We start from the raw sequence: 22,345 nt of genomic DNA on the forward strand, positions 1-22,345 counted from the left end.
AGAATCACTAGGAATTCATTGGTGTCCTTGAAACCTAGAGTTGAGCCAACCCTAGGTCGAATTAGGGTTGCATGACATGCTTAAACTTAGGGTTTCATTCTTGGTTACTTTGTTATTATTTGTTGTTGTTGTTGTTGTTGTTGTTGTTTTGTGGGGTTTTGGTCAGTTAGGTGGTGAAAGTTCATTTCAAGGCAAGGAGCCGGTGGAGGAGTGACACCACCTAAGTCTTTTCTCACCTAAGTTGTGAGTGGGTTAAGTTGATCACATAATTCTATTTGAATATTGAAATGTTTGATTTTTTTTATTTAAAACAATCTCTTGGTTTCATTGTATTAAAATTATGTTTTGATTGGTTTAAAGTAGTGTTGATTTGCCCTCTATAAAATTATGGTTATGATGAGATTGATGTTAAGTTTTTAGTTAAATTCATTAGGAATAACCTTTCTATGGCTTTGTGACATGATGGTCAAGTCTATACATATTGGATTACAGATAAGTATTTGTTAATTGAATGGGGATTGTTGAATCTCATATTGATCATGATGAGCTTATTGGATATAAAGTGGATTGATTATGTAAGTTTTGTTGAATTATATTGCTAACTCAATAAACAAATATATAGTTTTGTATCATGATATTCTTGAGGAAAAATAATTAGTATATGTATGATGTTAGGTAGCTTTTTATGTGGTTGATGGTAGCGTTGGTGTAACCCTATGTGTGGGTTATGGGGGAATCTAATTACCTTTGTGTTGTAGAATTAATAATGTTTTGAGGTATGGTGTTATGAGTAAGATACATGAAGATTGAATGTAGTTTGAGGATATAATTAGTATATGAGATGTATGATAGTGAATATACATAAAGATGAGTGGAATTCATGAGCAAGACATGCATATCTCTTTATTAGTGGAAGGTTAGTCAACATTGTTTGAGTAGAGATCATATATTGACTATGTACTTGTTGTATTAGATAAGAAATTGTAGTAATTTTGGTGATGTATCCATTGAACTTGTGAGGATTCATGTGGGAAATTGATTAATTATAATAGATGAATTATGCAACGGAAGTTAGTTAGGAAAAATTGATGATATATATAAGAGGGAAAGTTAGTTAGGAAAATTTGATTAATTATAATGACAGTTTTAATCCTAAAGGCAGGATTATCTGTGAAAAGGCTTGATTGAATTCTCTATGTCCATTATAATTAAGATTTTGTAAATTGTATATTTGGGAATCAGTTATTCATTGCCTGAGCGCTAGTCAGACAAATCACTGTTCGTATTGGGGAATTCTTTTCAGTGTTTTCAAAGATAATTGCGAGGTGTCTCAAGAAGTATGCTTATTATTTCGTGCAGTGTTGAGTTTCCTACTTTGGAAAATGGTTTGCGAGGCTTGTGAATGTCCCGACAGTGGACATTGATTAGGTTTTCTTTATCATCAGTTTACATGAGAAACTCTTGAGCTTTACATTCAAAGATTGATGTTTATTTTCATATGTTGAGTTTAAAGTGATCTTTGTGAGCATGTTTACTTGCTGTTGAGCTTTTACCATTGAGACTTGTGGAATCGGTTTTCATCCTAGGTTGGGGATGGTAACTTGGATATGGACTACATGCTTGTTGTACACATGTTGCATTTTATTAAGCTTCCACAAGGTTTTGATGGTGACCGGGTAGAACCCTGCCCTAGTGCAGTAGGTGGAATTCACAACCAGCCTAGTGAGGTGGCAAGACCAGAGTTATAGTCTAGTTAAGGTGGTGCGTAGAGTCCTCCTGAATGGATATACATCGAGAATCCAAAGTCACCACACGGGCTCTCAATGGGCCAACGTCAAGGTTATGAAGGCCTTGACGGCTCTCATTGTTTATTTCTTCGAGATGAGATAGCCGTATTTGAGAAAATTATGTTTTATGTTCTTTATAGGATCCATGTGCATGAATTTGCTATATACTTGATGAAAAGGTTTGAGACCTTGTATACATTTGTGGAAACTCATGTTTTGGGCTTTGATTATCAGTGTTTACTATCTCACATTTATATAATATTATAAATGTTGAAAGGTTTCAAGATTATATGTATTATTGCTTAATCAATGTCTATTGGAAATTTATTGTTTTGGTTTGATATTCTTTTAGAATTGTGCTAACCACTCACTGAGTGACATTAGTTACTCACCCTCTCCCTTCCTTCCAGGTGTTAGTTGTTGGCAGCATCGCGACATGGTGGAATGCTGGGCATCGTCTTGCATTGTTGTTTTTATTTTCTTATTTTTAGACTTTCATATGTGTATATTTGAACACTTTGCATTGTTTAAGGGTAGATATCCACTAGTGTATTTGTTACCTGAGTTGCATGTTTGGTATGTTGTCGTTTCCTTCTTAGGAACCTGATGCAAAACAAGCCCCAAGAGAACTAAAAATTAGATTTAAAAAGTAACATTATCACAATGATTATAAAGAATCACAAACCAAAGGTATAAAGAAATTTTGACCCATCGTTATAAGAACTAGAACCAAGATTATAAGAAAATTTTGAACGGCAGAAGCAAATAACTTGATAAGTTCAAATAGTTCTCTGAAGAACCATATAAAAGAAATAAACCTCACAATTCTTCTTCCCCCAAGTCCTTACAAGAAGGCCTATTTATATAGGCTTCATAAAAGAGAATATGCTGGAATAATAATCCAAAGAATAGAATTCCAAAAATAATATTATGAGTAATATAGGGAACAAGTTTATAAGGAGATAAGAAAATAGGAAACAACTATCCTAGAGTGATATTCTAGAAAAAGAATATTATGATATAATATTCTCATCAAAAATAGGTACTACAGATTAGCCTGAATTAAGTTAACCAAAGCTCGTCCTTCAACTTGGCTTGACTCCACTCATGCAGCCACTTCCCGCAAAGCACCGCTAACCGCCTCTTGAAACCTTTTCTTCTTTGATCGAGTAATTGGTCCACTTGGGCAAACTCAACGAATCAAAAGTACAACTATAGGCCAGTTAGAATAAAAAGCTCTCTTGATCTCACTCTCTCTAGTATAAAAGCTTACTTGTTTTTTTTCTTTTCTCTCAACACCCTTGTTTTCTTTTCCTTCAATTTTTTTTTCTTTCTTTTCATGTTTCGCACTCAACTCTCTATTTTCCTTTTCTTTTTCTTTTGATCTCTCATCCTCATTTTTCAACTCACTTTTTTTTAACTATCTCTTATTAACTTGTTTAGGTGTCAATGGTATAAGAGTAATGGGTTTATTATACATGATAAAAGAATACCTATTTGTAAACCCATCCTTTATAGCTTTTCTATCAAACTCCCAAGGTCTCCCTAGTAGAATATGGGTAGCATGCATTGGCACCACATCACACATCACCTCATCAGAATAATGTCCAATTGAGAATGATACTAACGATTGTTTAGTAACCTTCACCTCACCACTTTCATTTAGCCACTAGAGTTTATAGGGTCTTGGATGCTTCATGGTACGCAAGCTTAACTTTTCAACTAAGGTAGTGCTAGCAACATTTGTGCAACTACCCCCATCAATAATCATGTTACATACCTTATCATTGATGTGGCATCTTGTATGAAAAATATTCTCCCATTGTTCGCTTAACATCGTCTTCTTTAACTTGGGCATTCAATGTATGCCTAACCACAAGTTTCTCCCCTTCCACGGGATACTCAACACCATCATCATCACAATCTTCCAATGTTGGCATAGAATCTTCATCACTTTCACTTTCAGTTTCAATCCCCCATCATCCATCATGATCATTGCCCTTTTATTTGGACATTGTGAAGCTATGTGCCTTGTTCCTAAACAACGAAAACATTTAATATCATGAGTACAGGCTTCAATTTCAGATTTACTTCCCATTTTCCCTGGCACTTTCCCTCCTTTAGGTGGTTTGACCTTTCCTTCCCTTCTCCAACTTGATTTCCCTAAGAAAAACCAGAATTTTATTGTGAGTAACTGCCTTTCCTTTTCTGTTGTTTTTCCACCTTTATGGCCATATGAACCATCTCGCGATTCAAACCATTCAAAAATCTAGCAATGGTGGCTTCTCGATCCTCCTCTATGTTAGTTTCTAATTATGGCAATCTCCATCTCCTTGTGGTATTCTTCAACATTTTTAGAGCCTTGAGTGAGGTGTTGCAATTTCTGAAATAAATCCCTATAGTAATGATTTGGGATGAAGCACTTCCGCATGATTGCTTTCATATCATCCCAATTGTCCATAGGCCTCTCATGGTTCCTTCGCTTAGTCAATACCAGCTGATCCCACCAAATGACATCATAGTTAGCAAACTCAATAATAGCAACTTTTTACCCTTTTTTCTTCGGTTTAATGGTGGTAGTCAAAAATCAACTCCATCTTCTTTTCCCACTCCAAGTAGGCCTCAGGGTCATTTCTTCCTTGGAATGTAGGAATCTTCATTTTTATATTTCCAAGGTTGCCATCTCGCCCAAAATCCTTTCTTGTGTCTCTATTTTGTCGATCTTCTTGATATGCAAATCTACCATCATGATTTCTTCGAGGTTGATATTTACCATGAAAGACATTCCGTTTTTCTTCATCACTGAAGTAATCTTGGAGAACTTATCTTTGTTGCCTCCTCGTGTTTTTAATTTGTGGTGATTGTGCCCATTGTAAGTTTGCTATGGCAACATCTTGCACCTCCAACCAATCTTTAGTCTCACCAAACATCACATTCATACACTCAAATTGTTGTTGTACAGCTTGAAATAAGAATGAATTATTCTTCCATCACCTTTTCAACTCTATCATGATCCTGATCGGACATGATTTTTTTTTTTACAAAATATCTTTACAACACTCTTTCACTCGATTCTCTCAATTATTGTCCCTCAATTCCTTTTTTGGTTATTTATCGAACTAAACAAACTAAATCATGGAATAAACTAATAGTATTCAATCAATCTCAAATCTTGATGGAGGCCAAAAACGTAAACAACAACCGAAATCGAAGAGTATGAATAATTGTAATTAGAATATGGAGTCAAAAGAGTAAGAATATTTTAAGCAAGTATATACCAGGAACAAGTCAAACAAGTATGAAATATTTTAAGTAACTACCAATAATAGAGTCAAATCTATTCAGCAGGCGAACAAAAATCTCGAATTCCCAATATGCCAAGAATATTTTCAGCAGTTACTCAAAATTAGAATCAAATCCTTCCAAAAATAGACTAGGAAACTAACAAGGATTGATTGACTTTAAATTATTGTTTACTCTTTTTTTTCCTTCTTCTTCTTCTTCTTTTTTTAACCTTGAAGGATAAAATAAAACTAGCAGACAAGAAATAAGAATAGGCAAAGAAAAGATGAACATGAAGAAAGAAATCAAGAAGAAAATCACAAGGAACAACTGAAGGCAAAAAGAGAAACAAAGCAAAACCGATTGAAAGATATAATCTAATTGTAGAACCAAAGCTCTGGTACCAAAATGATGTGAACCCCAAGGATAAGGCCTTGAAACCCGATCACACTAGATGCAAACGAAGATAACTAAAAAAATCAGATTTGAAAAGTAACCTTGACCCAATAATTATAAAGAATCACAAACCAAAGGTCTAAAGAAATCTTGACCCATCGTTATAAGAACTAGAACCAAGATTATAAGAAAATTTTGAACGCCACAAGCAAATAACTTATAAGTTTGAATAGTTCTCTGAAGAACCAAAGAAAAGAAATAAACCTCACAATTCTTATTCCCCCAAGTGCTTACAAGAAGGCCTATTTATATAGGCTTCATAAAAGAGAATATGCTGGAATAATATTCCAAAGAATAGAATTCCAAAAATAATATTATGAGAAAAATAGGGAACAAGTTTATAAGGAGATAATAAAATAGGAAACAACTATCCTAGAGTGGTATTCTAGAAAAAGAATATTACGATATAATAAAAAAAATATTATGATATAATATTCTCATCAAAAACAGGTATTACAGATTGACCTGAATTTAAGTTAACCAATTCATGTCCTTCAACTTGGCTTGATTTCAAGCGTGTAGCAACTTCCCGCACAACACCGCTAACCTTCTCTTGAAACCTTTTCTTCTTTGATCAAGTAATTGGTCCACTTGGTAAACTCAACCAATCAAAGACAACTTAATTCTTATCAGAACCTTTGTGGTATCATTGATTAGTAAATTTATTGAACTCTATTACTAGGTTTGGGTATGATGGCTTCCCCTGTGTAATTGTTGAAATTTGTTTACCTATTATACTTTGCATATGTTATTAGGGGTGTATTTGAGCCAAGCCCTTCGTGAGTGGCTCGGTGTTTCAGCTTGATAAGGGCTCGTTTGTATTCAACTCATATTGTAAATAAGCCAAGCGTGAACATCATTTTCAAGCTCGATTAATACAAGAGCCAAGCTTGAGCAGCCGAAAGTTCGGCTCGTTTTAGCTAGCGAACACAGCTTGCGAACAAGCTCGTTTATAAGCTCGGTGGTGAGCTCATTTTATATATATATATATATATGTATATTTATTAAGGTGTATATGTGACTATGTTGTTGTTGTCAATTTAAGTCACACATATAGGGCTCTAAACTACTATTCGAAGGCTCAACTCATTAAAAGCTCAGGTCAGCTAGTTCATTAAGTTAAATGAGCTCGTAAGATAAACGAGCCAAGCTTGAACAACACCAAGCTCGCCTCATTAAATCTTTTGAACAACTTGTTTATTGTATAATTAAAAGCTCGTTTATAGTATCATTTCTGATTTTATTTGTAATAATTATTAATATAATCATTCATAGTATCATGAACAAGCCTATTTACCAGATCGTTAATAATATCGGAAAAAAATATTTATAGATAGTTACATCACAATGTTTATTTTGTTATTATTGTAATTATTTGTTAACTTATTTAATAAAGATCTTAACAAGCTTGAACTCAAACCTTAATGATTCCATAAACAAGCTTAAATTATTCTTTTAATCCTCAAACTCAAATCGAGTTGAGTCACACTTGATAATAATTCATTAAATAAGCTTTAAATGATATTTTACTAAATAAAAAAATAGAATATAAAAAAATAGTCAAGCCTTAATTAAGCTAATTAGCAAGGGTTAAGCTTCGAATTTTCTTAACAAGTTGAGCTCAAGCATGAAGCTCGAAATAAGCTCGAATTTTCTTAACATTGTTATGTTGGTTCAGGATTGTGAGAATCCAGAGTTTTGTCAGCCTTGCGGCGACTAGAGGGTTGAGTGGTGTGAAAGTCCCTCCTTAGGTTGTTGTAGCAGTTATTACATTCCGGGACCTGCGCGTCGGGGCGTGATATATTGCGGTGCATTAATTACAAATGACTTATCGACCCTTAGGAATTTATTAATTTGGTCAGATGTCACATGGGACAATTAGAGTTCTATTACGTCTAGAAGATTTTTCAAGAATCAAATCTAGTTAATAAACCCCTTGTCATACGACCCTCAAGAGGAGGAAAATGACATCCTCCCACAAAAAGCCTAATGAACAATATTATTACAGTATTGCAAATTTGCAATAGTTTAGCTGACCCAAGGATTTGATTGTCGGTTTACTTATTTATCATTCAAGTAACAATCCAATGCACTAGACAATGGTTTTTTTTTACAAAATTTTGCATTTGTATGTATAAAAACAATTTTATTTTAAAAAAACATTTTTTTCATGCAATTCTTATATTTGTACATCAAATATAAAAATTATAAAAACTCATAGTCTATAATTAAAAAAAAATTCAATGTGGCTTTTGTTTCAAGGAATAGAATGGAAAGGAGTGGATGAGTAATGAAAATGCGAGGGATTGAAAAAAGCATATAAATGAAAACTATGTTTGTTTGGAAGGATTAGAGAGATAGTTTTTTAGGAATGAGTAAAGTAAAAAAAAAGATAGATAACATGACTGTTATGCCTGTTACACAAATGATTATTATATATAGTAATGAGTTGTGACAATTATTTTTTAACTCATTTTATTATTAAAATAAATTCATTATTTAAATAAATATTTAATTTTAATAAATCACATGTAAAACTATTCGTTAATATCCAAATCTTTCTTAATATCATTAATTAGCAATTAATTAATCATAATAAGTAACTGATGAGTGAGAGAGAGAGAGAGAGAGAGAGAGAGAGAGAGAGAGAGAGAGAGAGACTTCCAAGAATCGAAGCAAGCAGTAGGGCGCATTACCAGCAAGCTCCCATCTCCTTCCAATCAGCCACCACAGCCTTCTGGAGCTCTGCGAGCTTGACCAGGACGCTGTGGATGTCTTGCCGGAGATCCTCTGCCACTTGGTCCCGATTAAGGGCACCGCGGAGGCCTCTGAATCCGCCCTCACTGCCTCTAAATGGGTGCTCAAAGGTTCCTTCTCTCTTTTCCCTTTTATTTCCCCGGACGCCCTCAACCCACTCCGTGCTTATGTTTCTTTGCCTCAGGCTACCTTTGGCTCTAAAAGGTGCATGCTTTTGCAATTTAGGTGTCTCTCTTGCGTTTCATTTTAGTCTTTGGTTGTTTAATTCGGTGCTTTGTTAGGATTATTGTTTGATTTTTTCACTTCTTGGTTTAATTGCTTCAATTTAGGTCTTGGGAGGCATTCGAGAAGAAGAAAGCTCTCTCCTTTTGCAGTCTTTAATTTTGGTTAATGAGAATAACTAGATGTCGTGAATTCATAGTTTTTTTTAATGGTTTTCCTCCATTTTTCACTGCATTCCTTTTCATCTAGAATTGATAATTGAAAGTGGCATATTACTATATTACACACGTAAAAGCTGAAAAACTAGTATGCCCTACAAAGCCAATTTTAGTTATTGTTTAATAATAAAATAGTTTTATTTCATTGCATGCATAATTATGGGTATTGTATTATTCATGTTTGATGATATATTATTATGGGCTTGCATTGTATAGATTTCAAATTAATGATAGAGGTCATTAAAGTGAGACATGATTATTGTTTATATGGAATTTTTAATTCCTAATTATTATAAAAGTAAAAGAAATAATAATAATAATGAGCTATATTTAAAAAAAATAAAAGTAAAAAATAAAAAAATAATAAAAAAGAGAAAGGGAAAAAAGAAGGGGTTTGAAGTTTTTTTTTTTTTAAAAAAATTAAATTAAAAAAAGAAGGGATAAGAATTTAAAAAATTTTGAATTTAAATTTTGAAGAAAAATTCTCTTACGGGATTGAGGATTTTCTGGGGGAGGTGTTGAGGATTTTTGGGGAGCAGAAGAAAAAAGGAAAAAAGGGAGACAAGAAAAAAAGAAGAAAAAAAGAGCGGGGAGACGGAGAGAAAACAGAGAGGAGGAGAAGAAGAAGAAGAGAAGAAAGAAGAAGAAGACAAAAGGAGCTTGACAGATAAAAAAAAAAGGAGAAGAACGATTGGATTCGAAAAAAAGAGAGAGGTAAAATTACTATATATACAACTTGGTATGCATTTAAAAAACATTCACGCACATGCATGCAACCATGCCACAAGGTTAGCATGTATTTTCTCTCTCTCGTTCATGTTCTCTTTCTCTCTCAAAATATATATATATATATATATATACATATCTAATTTATCCATGCATTAAAGAGAAATACATGCACATACATTAGCATGGATTTTTTTTATGCATTTAATGAGAAACACATGCACAAGTACATGTACTGGCATGGATTTTGTTTTCTTTCTCGTTCATGCTTTTTCTCTCTAAAAAAAAGTATATAATTTCTTTTCATAGATGCACGTACATACATTAACAACATGAACTTTTCTTTTCTCTAAAATATATATATATACATATATACAATTTCTTTTTCATGCATTTAAAGAGAAATACATGCACGTGCATGCATGAGCATGAATTCCCTGTTGGGTTGTGGACCACACAATATGTAGGGATATAAGGACTTATGTGCATAAGTTGTGTAGACGTACACAACTAATGTTTATAATTGTGTATATCTTATTATATTCAAGTTTTGAATGGACCCAAATTGTGATCTGATTCAAGTTTGAATTTGGTCCTAATTATCTAATTTTAAATGTGTGGATATACATATTAATCATATGCTGTGTAGAATTCCTGGGGGCAAAATTGTCAAATCTATGATGGGCAGATTTGTAATTAGCCTCATAAAGAATTTCTTATAAATAGGGTGTGGTCCCTGACTGAGCACGCAACGATCTGAGATTCAGAATTAGGTTTTCTGAATTAGGGTTCCTATCTCCCCTCTCTGCGTGTGATCAGTGAGAAGAACCACAAGACCCAATCACTTTCGTCATAATCAATGGATTCAAGTGCAGGTACGCTTCCACCACTTTCTTTGTTCCTAAGCAATCTCCAAGCAAGAAGATCCAGGGTTTTGAATTAGGTTTTATACCCATTAGATCCATCAAGTGGTACCAGAGCCATCTTGTTTTGGAATTGTTTATGATTTATTATAATTAAATCTTGAATTTATTGATTTTATTATGCATGCTTAGGTTGAGGTTTTTCATGCTAATATGATGATGGTTATATATACATATATTGGTATGTATATGATTGTTTAATTGTTATATTACAATTCTGAAAGAAATATTTGAAAGTCGTGCCATGGTTTTTCAATAGATTGGAAATTATATATATAGATGATATAATAATTATTTAATTAATATATATATATATATTGATCCAGTTTTGGAAACTGTGTGGTGCTATGGTTTCTCAATTCTGAAAACATAGATTGTTATTATATAAATATATATTTATTTATTTGGTTTTGAATGATTGGATTGGTTCTTCTGAACTAAATTATTTGACTTATCCCTAGGTGATGAGTGTGATGGATTTGATATTCATATATATATATATATATATATATATATATACTAGATTTAATTTTTTATACTTCGGAGAAATTATCAAGCCCTTGTGCTAATGCTTTTCTATAAAGATTTATTAATTATCATGTATCATGGATTTCAATACATGTTTATATTTACTTTTAATAAGTTAATTTTCATTATCACCAAAGTCAACGTGCAGGAGCACAATTAATAATTTATATTATTTAATTTTTACTTTGATTTTTATTAGGATAATATTTGGATTTTAGTTTAATTATTATGAATTTAATTTTTAATTCATAATTATAAAGTTGGCTTTAATAATCATTGGGAAATAACAACTTAGAGTTGCTTTTTATAGCTTTCTTGGGTATTTACTACAATTGGTAGAAGCATTATCGTCACCAAAGTGTCCTCTGTTGTGGAAACCTTTTGTTTGTAAATAACCATGGTGTTAATGCATGCTTATTCTCATGCAGACAACACGTCGGCCCAAAGGAAGACTATTGTCTGGCAGAAATTTGTTTGCACATGTGGTAATAAGTTGTTTATAGTTATAAAATGTCTATTGTGAGTATTTAGTCGGCCCAAAGGAAGATTTTATACTTGACTAGATTTTACTATAAAACTTGATTACCGCAACAAGTTGATTACTGGTGGATTGAATCTCTGTCCAAAGACTAGGTTTAATGTCACAACAATTGACTTAAAGATGGGTGGTTGTTATTTATATGCTTGATTATTATATTTTTGGTTATTTAATTGTGAGTTGATTTTAGTTAATTTCTCTATGAACAGTTGATATCATGAGTGTTGGCAATGTGTCTGCTACACTCAGTGGTGTTCCTGTGCTTAGTGGCACAAACTTTAAGACTTGGAAAAACAAGGTGACACTTGTTTTGGGATGTATGGATCTGGACCATGTATTAAGAGAACCACGTCTTGCACCTCTTACAGATCAAAGCTCTCTTGAGGATAAGAGAGTTTTTGAGAGGTGGGAGAGGTATAATCACATTGGTTTGATGATCACAAATAATACAATCCCGGAGACTTTTCTGGACACTATGTCTGAGGAAAATGATGTTAGGCACTTTCTTGACATCCTTGAGGAACGCTTCGTAAGAAGTGATAAGGCGAAGATGAGTGTTGTCTTAAGGAAACTTGTCTCTATGTGGTATAAGGGTGATGGGAACATACGTGAGTACGTTCTCGACATGTTTTATCTAGCTGGGAAATTGAAAGACTTAAAAATTGAATTGCCAGAAGATGTTCTGGTGCATTTGGTTTTGATTTCCCTCCCTCCTCGATTCAGTCAGTTTGAAGTGAGCTATAACTGTCAGAAGGATAAGTGGACATTGAATGAGCTCATCTCACATTCGGTACATGAGGAAGATAAAATGAAAAAACATAAAGTTGAGAGTGCGCATTTGACATCTTCTAACTCAGGCCCTAAAAAAAAAGGAAATACGATAAAGCTGCGGCACCTAAATCGTGTAAGAAGGCCAAAGGCCCTGAAATAGAGCATAAAGAATTGAAATGCTTCTTCTGCAAGAAGGCTTCTCATGTAAAGAAAGACTGCCCTAAGTATCGCGCTTGGCGCGTAAAGAAAGGTATGTTTTTTGCTCAAGTTTGTACTGAAGTTAATTTGGTTTCAGTTCCTAGATATACTTGGTGGTTGGATTCGACCGCTACAACTCACATAAGTGTATCAATGCGAGGGTTGCTCGAACTGCCGAACGCCGAGTGATGGTGAAAGGTACATCTATATGGGGACTGGAAAGGCAGAAGTCGTAGGCATAGGGACTTTTAGATTGTTACTTCGTACTGGTTTTTATTTAGAATTGAATAACACATCCATTGTACCGTCCTTCAGAAGGAATTTAGTTTCTATTTCAGTTTTAGACAAAGAAGGCTATTTTTGTTCATTTGGTAATAAAAGATCTGTTCTTTATTTTAATTCGATGTTGGTTGGAACCAGTACATTAAGTGAAAGTGATAATCTTTATTTTCTTGATATGGTTAATACAAACAATGAATCCCATAATACTGAAACTAAAGGAATAAAACGTAGATTACAAAATGAAAATTCCTACTCATTATGGCATAAGCGTTTGGGTCATATCTCTGAAAAGAGAATTGATAGGCTTGTAAGAGATGGAATTATTGATGTAATTGACAAAACCAACAATAGTGTGTGCATTGAATACATTAAAGGAAAGACTACAAACAAAAGGAAAGTGGGGGCCGAGAGAAGTAAAGAAGTCTTAGAACTTATACATACCGATATTTGTGGACCTTTCCCTATGGCGTCTTGGAACGGTCAACGGTATTTCATTACGTTCATTGATGACTACTCTCGTTATGGTTACCTCTACTTGTTACATGAGAAATCAGAGGCCTTGGACTTTTTTAAGTCATTTAAGGCAGAAGTTGAAAATCAATTGGGCAAGAATATAAAGGCCGTTAGATCTGATCGTGGTGGTGAATACTACGGTAGGTACGATGGATTAGGCGAGCAACGCTCGGGCCCCTTTTGCTCAATACCCTAGAGGAGTGTGGAATCGTTCCTCAATACACCATGCCAGGTTGTCCTAGCATGAATGGTGTGGCGTAGAGGCGAAAATGTAACCCTTAAAGATATGGTAAGATGTATGATTACTCATACAACATTACCTAACTCTCTCTGGGTGAAGCATTAAAGACCGCAGTCTATCTCCCTAAATAGAGTTCCCACTAAGGCTACTGAGAAGACCCCTTATGAATTATGGACTGGCAAGAAGCCTATCCTAATGTATTTAAAAGTTTGGGGTTGTCCAGCTGAGGCAAGGCCTTATAGGCCTAATGAAAGAAAACTGGATGCAAGGACAATAAGTAGCTATTTTTGTAGGGTACTCGAAAAAAATCAAGAGGCTTTTAAGTTTTTATAATCCTACATCAAGAACCTTTTTTGAAACGGGAAATGCCCGGTTTTTTGAGGATGTTGAGGTTGGGGAGGAGAATCGAAGTGATGATTTTGTCTTTGGGGAGGATTTGGATACATCTTTCTCTGTTGTTGCTAAGGATCACAGTCAGGTTTCTTTTCCTGTTGTCATTCAAATGCAACATTCAGTACATGACAGAGATGATATTATTCCTACCCATCAAGAAGAGGGTACTCAACCAGTTATTGGTGAGGAACAAGATATTCAACCTCAAATTCAAGAAGAACCGGTGCCTCTAAGGAGGTCCACAAGAGCAAGGAGAAATACAATTTCGGATGACTATTTAGTATTTCTCCATGAACATAAAGGATATATTGACTCAATGGAAAACGATCCAGTTACTTTTAGTGAGGCAATTAATGGCTCAAACTCTCATAAATGGATCGAAGCTATGGGTGAGGAAATCTAATCCATGAAGGACAATGACGTTTGGGACCTTATCCCATTGCCGGAAGGTGTGAAACCTATTGGATGTAAATGGGTCTTTAAGACAAAAAGGAATTCACAAGGCAATGTTGAAAGGTATAAGGCGCGTCTAGTTGCGAAAGAATTTACTCAGAGGGAGGGCATCAATTACAAAGAGACTTTTTCTCCTGTTTCTGCAAAAGACTCTTTTAGGACCATTATGGAACTTGTGGCATATTTGGATCTTGAGCTACATCAGATGGATGTAAAGACGGCTTTTCTTAATGGAGACATTGAGGAGACCATTATATGATGCAGCCGGAGGGATTAGTTGCTGGAGAGACCAATCAAATGGTCTACAAACTTAAGAAATCTATCTATGGGCTTAAACAGGCTTCCCGACAATGGTATCAAAAGTTCCATCATATTGTTCTCTCATTTGGCTTTGAGGTGAACACTGTTGAGGATTGTGTGTATCACAAGTTCAGTGGGAGTAAGTACATATTTTTGATTCTATATGTTGATGATATTCTGCTTGCCAGCAGTGACAAAGGGATCCTTTGGGAAACTAAGAAATTTCTCTCTGAAAGTTTTGAGATGAAAGATCTTGGTGAAGCATCCTTTGTATTAGGAATCCAGATTCATCGTGATCGTTCACAAGGCTTCTTGAGTTTATCTCAGAAGAGCTATATTGAGAAAATACTGCAAAGGTTTGGCATGCAGAATTGTAAGCCTCATGAAACCCCCGTGTCGAAGGGAGATAAATTTAGTTTAAGACAGTGCCCTAAGGAAGGAATTGAATCCGAATACATGCAGAACATTCCCTATGCATCTGTAGTAGGAAGTCTTATGTATGCACAGGTCTGTACCCGTCCTGACCTGGCATTTATAGTAGGAATGCTTGGAAGATATCAATGTAATCCAGGTAGAGAACATTGGGTTGCAACCAAAAGGGTCTTTAGATATCTTCAGAAGATAAAGGATTACGCGCGTCGTAAGTCAACATCTGGTTACATCTTCACTATGGCTGGTGGTGCTGTTTCATGGAGAAGTGCCAAGCAATCCTTGGTTGCTTCGTCAACCATGGAGGCAGAATTCATTGCATGTTATGAGGCATCTAGTCATGCTATTTGGCTACGCAATTTCGTTAAAGGATTACTAGTTGTCGAAAGCATAAAGAGACCTTTGACGTTGTATTGTGATAATAGAGCAGCAGTTTTGTTCTCAAACAGCAACATAAGTTCTTCTAGGTCTAAGCATATAGACATTAAGTTCTTAGCTGTTAAAGAAAGGGTTCAGAGTGACTTTGTTATTATTGAGTTTATAGGGACAAATTCCATGGTTGCGGATTCGCTTACAAAAGCATTGGCGCCTACAGTTTTTCATGAACATATTGCTAGCATGGGCGTCGTTAGTATGAATGCTTCTGATTAGTTGGAGTTTATTTTTCATAGCTTGATATTTATGTTGATGTCATGACACTTTTTGATTAATTTTTAATAAAGTTTATCGTTTATTTTTGCTCTGAACTATGATCTCATAAAGACTTTAAAGTTGGACCAGTTGGAAATAGACAAGCGTAGATCACATTAGCTTGTAATTTCCATGCTACACATCCACACTTTATCTATGTCGTTAGTTAAGTCGGTATGTGTGAGCATGGTGGGTTTAGTTGCATTGTACTGGTGACGACTGCCCCTATGTTCCATGTATAGATGAGGCTGATGGACGAGATTGATTTAGATAATTTTTCAGTTGTAATTACATTTGGTTGTTGATAGTAATTTATACATAATTTTGAATTCCCGAAGGTGCATGATTGTATGGTTCAAGTGGGAGATTGTTGGGTTGTGGACCACACAATATGTAGGGATATAAGGACTTATGTGCATAAGTTGTGTAAACATACACAACTAATGTTTATAATTGTGTATATCTTATTATATTCAAGTTTTGAATGGACCCAAATTGTGATCTGATTCAAGTTTGAATTTGGTCCTAATTATCTAATTTTTAAATGTGTGGATATACATATTAATCATATCGTCGTGTAGAATTCTCAGGGGCAAAATTGTCAAATCTATGATGGGCATATTTGTAATTAGCCTCATAAAGAATTTCTTATAAATAGGGTGTGGTCCCACGAGTGAGCACATAGCGATCCGAGATTCGAATTAGGGTTTTTCGAATTAGGGTTCCCATCTCCCCTCTCTGCGTGTGATCAGTGAGAAGAACCACAAGACCCAATCACTTTCATCATAATCAATGGATTCAAGTGCAGGTACGCTTCCGCCACTTTCTTTGTTCCTAAGCAATCTCCAAGCAAGAAGATCCAGGGTTTTGAATTAGGGTTTATACCTATTAGATCCATCATTCCCTTCTCTCTCTCATTCGTGCTCTTTTTCTCTCTTTCCCATTTCATCAAATACTTTGAGATTTAGTCCTTGTCTCTTGGCTTTAACGGGCTACTTTTCCTGACGTGCCGAGTCCTCTATCATGACTCATCGCTTCGCCACCGCTCGTCACCGTGTTTCAAACCTTAGACCCCATCGCTTTGATTTCTTTCTCTAATGCTACTTCCCTTCATCGTAATCCGATCTTGAAGCAGTTTCTCTAGGTTGTTTGTTCTCCGGTTGTATTCTTTGGGTGGCTGGTGATGTCTAATGGCGTTTCTACCGTGTATATTCATGTGATCAATGTTTTTGTGAGTAATGTTCACGAAGAGTTTCATCAATTCAAGCGCTGACGAATCGGTGTTGATCGAGTTCCAAGTGTTGTGAGAGATGAAGATGGTGCAGTGCGGGGTTCTGTCTGGGATGATAAAACGGCAATGGACTCCCAGGTTTGGTGGTGCTATTATCCTGGTGCATGATCTGAATAAGCCCTATGAAGACCCTCCGGGAGAACTCCATTGCCGGGAATGCCTCATACTCCTTTGTTAGGGATAATGAATCAGTATAACATCCTTGCAAGCTCCTCTGATTATGGTTCTGTTAGTAATGACCCGAATGATCCCGGTCCGAAGGCTGGAAAACCTAATCCTTTCATGCGGCTATCTTCTCCATGGATGAATCAGAGGTCTTTAGGTGTTGATATTAATGTGGTTTATGTTGAAGCCCGTGAGGAGTTGAAGAGAGGAGTTCGTCATCCATACATGATTTAGGACTTCCCTACAATGTCTGACCAACATAGATGAGATGGTTATGTTTTTTTAGTAGGATTCTAAAGGCCATGTTTCACAACAAGACGAAAAGTGGAGATACCATAATATAATTCTTTCTCCCTGAGACAACTGGAGCTCAGATTTCTGCCAATCATGATAGACTAAAAACCACTGATAAAGCTCTATATGGTTAAGGGAATAAAATGGTGCAAGCTGTTCTCCAGCAGAATGAGGTACGTGTAAATATGATGATCATTATCAAGGAGTTGCCAATGAAGATTATAAAACTCCGTCAAAACGTGTTGAGTTACGAGCTGCGGCTCATGTTGTTGGCATGCCAAAACCTACTAAAAGTGAAGCTGTGGAAAATAATGAGCCTCCTTCAATGTTATCATCAAATTTGCAATAAAACTTGCTAAGCAACTATGATTCAACCATGTATTTTCATCAAGACAATACAACGTCGTATTTTGAAGGCAGGCCCTATCAAAAAAAAATGAAGAGAAAAATGAAAGGACAAAAAAAAGAGAGGAAAAAATGGAGGATAAAAAAAAGAGAAAAAAGGGAAAATAAAAAAAATGATGAATGAAGGATAAAAAATAAAATAAAAATAAATGAAAAAAATGAGGGATGAGTGATAAAAAAAGAGATGAAAAAAATGATGAAAAAAAAATGAGGGATGAGTTTAAAAAAAAAGAGAAGAAAGGAAAAATATGGGAAAATGAAAGGATGGGTTAAAAAGTAAAGGATGAATTTGAGTAGGGGTATTTTGGTAATTTTATTTTTTGCAAGGTCTCTTATAAAAAAAATCCTATGGAATTTCTCTCATTCCACCATGAGGCTTGACTTTCTTGGGGTAACGAGAATTTCTATGAAATTTCTCTCATTCCACTTTGAAGTTTGACTTTCTTGGGGTAACGAGAATTTCTATGAAATTTCTCTCATTCCACCTTGAAGTCTTGACTTTCTTGGGGTAATGAGGAATTTTCTATAATTTGTCTCATTCCACCTTGAAATCTTGATTTTCTTGGGGTAACGGGAAATTTTCATAAATTTCTCTCATTCTACCTTGAAATCTTGACTTTTTTGGGGTAACGGGAAATTTTCATAAATTTCTCTCATTCCACCTTGAAATCTTGATTTTCTTGGGGTAACGAGGAATTTTCCATAATAGGTGGAATCTTGATTTTCTTGGGGTAACTGGAAATTTTCATAAATTTCTCTCATTCCACCTTGAAATTTTGATTTTCTTGGGGTAACAGGAAATTTTCATAAATTTCTCTCATTTCACCTTGAAATCTCGATTTTCTTGGGGTAACGAGAAGTTTTCAATGAAATTTCTCTCATTCCACCTTGAAGTCTTGACTTTCTTGGGGTAACGAGAAATTTTTCATAATTTCTCTCATTCCACCTTGAAGGCTTCACTTTTTTGGGGTCAAGAGAAATTTTTCATTAAAAAAAAACCAATCAAATCCTCTCTTCAAGCTCACTTTGAGATCTTTCGACACTCATTGGAGTAAAAGAAAAAAATGTGGAATGAAAAGAAGAGTAGAAAATTTTTCTTGAAGTGAAAAAATGAAGAGTAACAAAAAAATAAAAAAATAAAAAAAAAATGAATGAAGAGTTCACAAAAATATCTCTTATCAACACTCATAAAAAAAAGAGTTGATAAACATTTTTTTTGAAGCTCACTTGGAGGTCTTTTTCACCCGTTGGAGTGAAAAGAGGTGAAATGAAAAGGTGAAAAAAAAAAATTTCTTGAAATAAAAGGAAGAGTAAAAAATGAAAATTTCAGAGAAAGAGAAAAAATGATGATGAATGAAAGAAAAAAAAATGAATGAAAATTTTCACAAAAAAGGAAAAAAATGTTTCTCGTCAACACTCTTTGAAAAAGTTGAGTTGGCAAAGATTTTCCTAAGCCCATTATGAGGTCTCTTTAAAAAAAATGAGTTTGAGATCTATTTTAAAAATCAAGTCTAAATTATCAAGTTAATGACCTAACCATGTTGAAGGTCATGACTAAAAAAAAAATCCAATGCTCAACATTCATTGAAAAAAAATGATGATGAATGAAAGAAAAAAAAATGAATGAAAATTTTTCACAAAAAGGAGAGAAATGTTTCTCGTCAACACTCCTTGAAAAAGTTGAGTTGGCAAAGATTTTCCTAAAGTCCATTATGAGGTCTCTTTCGAGAAAAAATGAGTTTGAGATCCATTTTAAAAGCAAGTCAAAATAATCAAGTTAGTGACCTAACCATGTTGAAGGTCACGACGTAAAAAAATCCAATGGTCAAGTCTCAAAAGCATTGAAGAGTCAAGACCTAAATGCCTTATGTAAGCAACAAATGCAACTCTGAAGTTTCAAGACACCAAGAAGTCAAAGACTTGAGGAGTTTCACAAGTCCAAAAGCTGGAGATTTTACAAGCACAAAGGGCCAAAGTCTTTAGCGATAAAAGAAGGAAAGAAATTACCAAGTAGGCAACTCATAAATATAGAGTGGCCACAGCTTGAGAACTAAGCGATGTGTCAAGGCACAAACCCACATAAAAAAAAAGGAATCAAGGAGGGCTACATTCACAGAGCTAAAAAGGGGTCTTCTAACATAAAGGAGCTAGGAGCGCCAGCCAACCAAAGCAAAAGAGAAAGTTTGAAGAGCATGATAAAAATAGCTCTCTCCAAAAACTCTCTTGTCAATTTCTTTTAGAAAATAGCTCTCTTAATACTTGTGTATTCTCACCTATGATCATGTGTTCACATGCATCTTTGAAATTAATAAAAAGATTGTTATGTTTATTCAGTTATTTCTCATTCATACTTGTTTCCTAATCGGAGGTTCCCATGACGTTATTTGGGGTAATTAATATTAGGGGCTTGCCCCTAATAGAAGTTACGAACCTGTAATCACTTGAAATATAAAAAAAATTAAAATTTGATTTGTGATCCATGCTTTTTAGCCGGTCAATCGCAATTAAAGACCGGGTGGAAAGAAAGGAGCCCACAAAGTCTGGCACGCCCGGTGGGACCTAACTTCTCCTCCCATCTTTGAAACAAAGTGTGAATGAGAAAGTAAAAAAAAAGTAGATAAAAAAATCACCAGTGTTGTTAACGCTATGTTTTCCTTCGCAGGTTTTTGCAATGGCACCAACAAACAACACCAACAATGCAGCTGCATCATGCACCATTTTCCTTGGTGAAGGCACTCAAGTGAAGCTTCCCTATACTTCTGTGTACACTAGCGTTGCTGGAGCTGAGATCAAATTTGGGACTGTTTCAGAATATGTCAACTTTGTGCCAAGCCCACCGTCATCACCAACTGAGGTTCAAGTCCCACGCTTGCCATCAAGGGGACAACGGCCGAATGTTATACCACCTGCTGAGGTCAAAGAGGATGATGTTGCTGCTAAAGCATCTGTTTCTGACCGACTCACCTTCCCAAAGAAATTCATGAGCATTAAGGGAGGAGAGGATGAAGAAGAGCCTTTATTTACAATCACGGCTGAAGGAGAAAAGAGTGCTATCTTCAAGAAGCCCAAGGCTACCCCAACAAAATCCTTTATGATGGGGCGCCCAAGACTGACTAAGAGGAAGACACCCTCATCTCAGGAGAAGGCGAGTTTTGTCTCGTTCCAAGACTCGGGGAATGGCTCTTCAAATTCATTTACCAACTCTTTCACACCGCTGAGAATGGTGAAGGAGAACTCCACAACTGGTGAGCTTCGGTCTTCACAAAGTAGCATGATGAAAGGGGGCAGGCCACCGAAGTCCTACAATTCCAAGGGCATTTTTTACAAGAATATTTATGATAACTACACCTCCTGCAGGAAGCTACAAACTGAAAAGATGACACCGAGGGAGTTCTATCTAAGGAAAAAGAACTTACTTTCAGAGTTGCGAGCTTCTGTATTTGATAGGCTTGCCATACCGAAGAAGCAAGCTTACAAGAGGACCACACCCTCTGCTCATCGTTCAAGGTTCCAGTGGATAAGGAAACCAGATGAAGAAATGGAGGATCTAGAAGTACACATTGTACATGTGATTACTGAAGGGTCTGAACACCAACCTGAACCAGAGCGTCCCTTCACTAGGCTGAGAAAGAAGACAATAGTTGGTACAAGTGGCATGCAACAAGATGATTTTGATCAAGTATTTCAAGAAAGGGCACAAGAAAGGGCAAAATCCTTCGCCCAAGCGGTTGGGTTTGAAACTCCTCCTAGGAGGAATAATGATTCAAGTGAGGAAGAAGATGACAACCTTATTTTTACATCAAACAAAGATCCAGTGTTTGCAAGATTAAAGAAGCAATTGGATCAACGAGAGAAAGATCACATATCTATGATGCAGACTGTTGCATCTCTAACTTGTGTGACATCTCGTTTGAGCGATCAAGTCCAGAATATGCTCCATGATAATTCAAGGGTTCATAGGCAAGCACCATCCATACAAGTTATCCAAGAAGAAGAAGGTGATGAAGAAGAAGTTCTTGGGTTGCATGAGCAAGCTAGAACATCGACAGTACCAGAGCCAATGATTTCTCGAGAAGAAGTACAAAAGATAGTTGCTGCACAATTAAAACAAGCCAAGGGTGCTACACTGAAAAGTGATGGTGACAAGCCGTACTCAAGCTTTCATGATCAAGTGGCTTATCCTAAGGGATACAATGTTCCCAAGTTCAAGCAGTTTAATGGCTTAGGGAATCCTGATCAACATTTAGCTCATTTCATAACAGCATGTGGGGACACAAGCAATAACCCATCTTTGTTGTTAAGACAATTTGCTGCTAGTTTAACTGGTGTGGCTTTTGAATGGTATGAAAACCTACAACCTGAATCCATTCAGACATGGCAACAGATGAAGGACTCCTTTAGGGTCCGGTTCGGCGGGGTCACTAATAAAATTACTATAGCTGATTTGGCCAACACACGTCAGAACAAGGATGAGAAGATCATA

The 22,345-nt window shown here is 35.5% G+C and overlaps 1 protein-coding gene across 1 annotated transcript; it reads left to right on the plus strand.

The window, feature by feature from the left end:
* The first annotated feature begins 11,296 nt into the window (after positions 1–11,296).
* LOC120265034 lies at positions 11,297–12,368 on the plus strand. Its single transcript, XM_039272964.1, has 2 exons — positions 11,297–11,384; positions 11,647–12,368. The coding sequence occupies exons 1-2, from the start codon at positions 11,297–11,299 to the stop codon at positions 12,366–12,368; spliced, it is 810 nt and encodes a 269-aa protein (XP_039128898.1).
* Positions 12,369–22,345: the final 9,977 nt, after the last annotated feature.

This window comes from Dioscorea cayenensis, chromosome 7, assembly GCF_009730915.1.
Source record: "Dioscorea cayenensis subsp. rotundata cultivar TDr96_F1 chromosome 7, TDr96_F1_v2_PseudoChromosome.rev07_lg8_w22 25.fasta, whole genome shotgun sequence".
Classification (NCBI taxonomy): domain Eukaryota; kingdom Viridiplantae; phylum Streptophyta; class Magnoliopsida; order Dioscoreales; family Dioscoreaceae; genus Dioscorea; species Dioscorea cayenensis.

Bases quoted from the DNA above. Each gene is read 5' to 3' on its own strand.
- LOC120265034 (XM_039272964.1), top strand. From the start codon at position 11,297: ATGGTGTTAATGCATGCTTATTCTCATGCAGACAACACGTCGGCCCAA. The intron at 11,385-11,646 runs GTAATAAGTTGT...CTCTATGAACAG, and splicing joins GAAATTTGTTTGCACATGTG to TTGATATCATGAGTGTTGGC.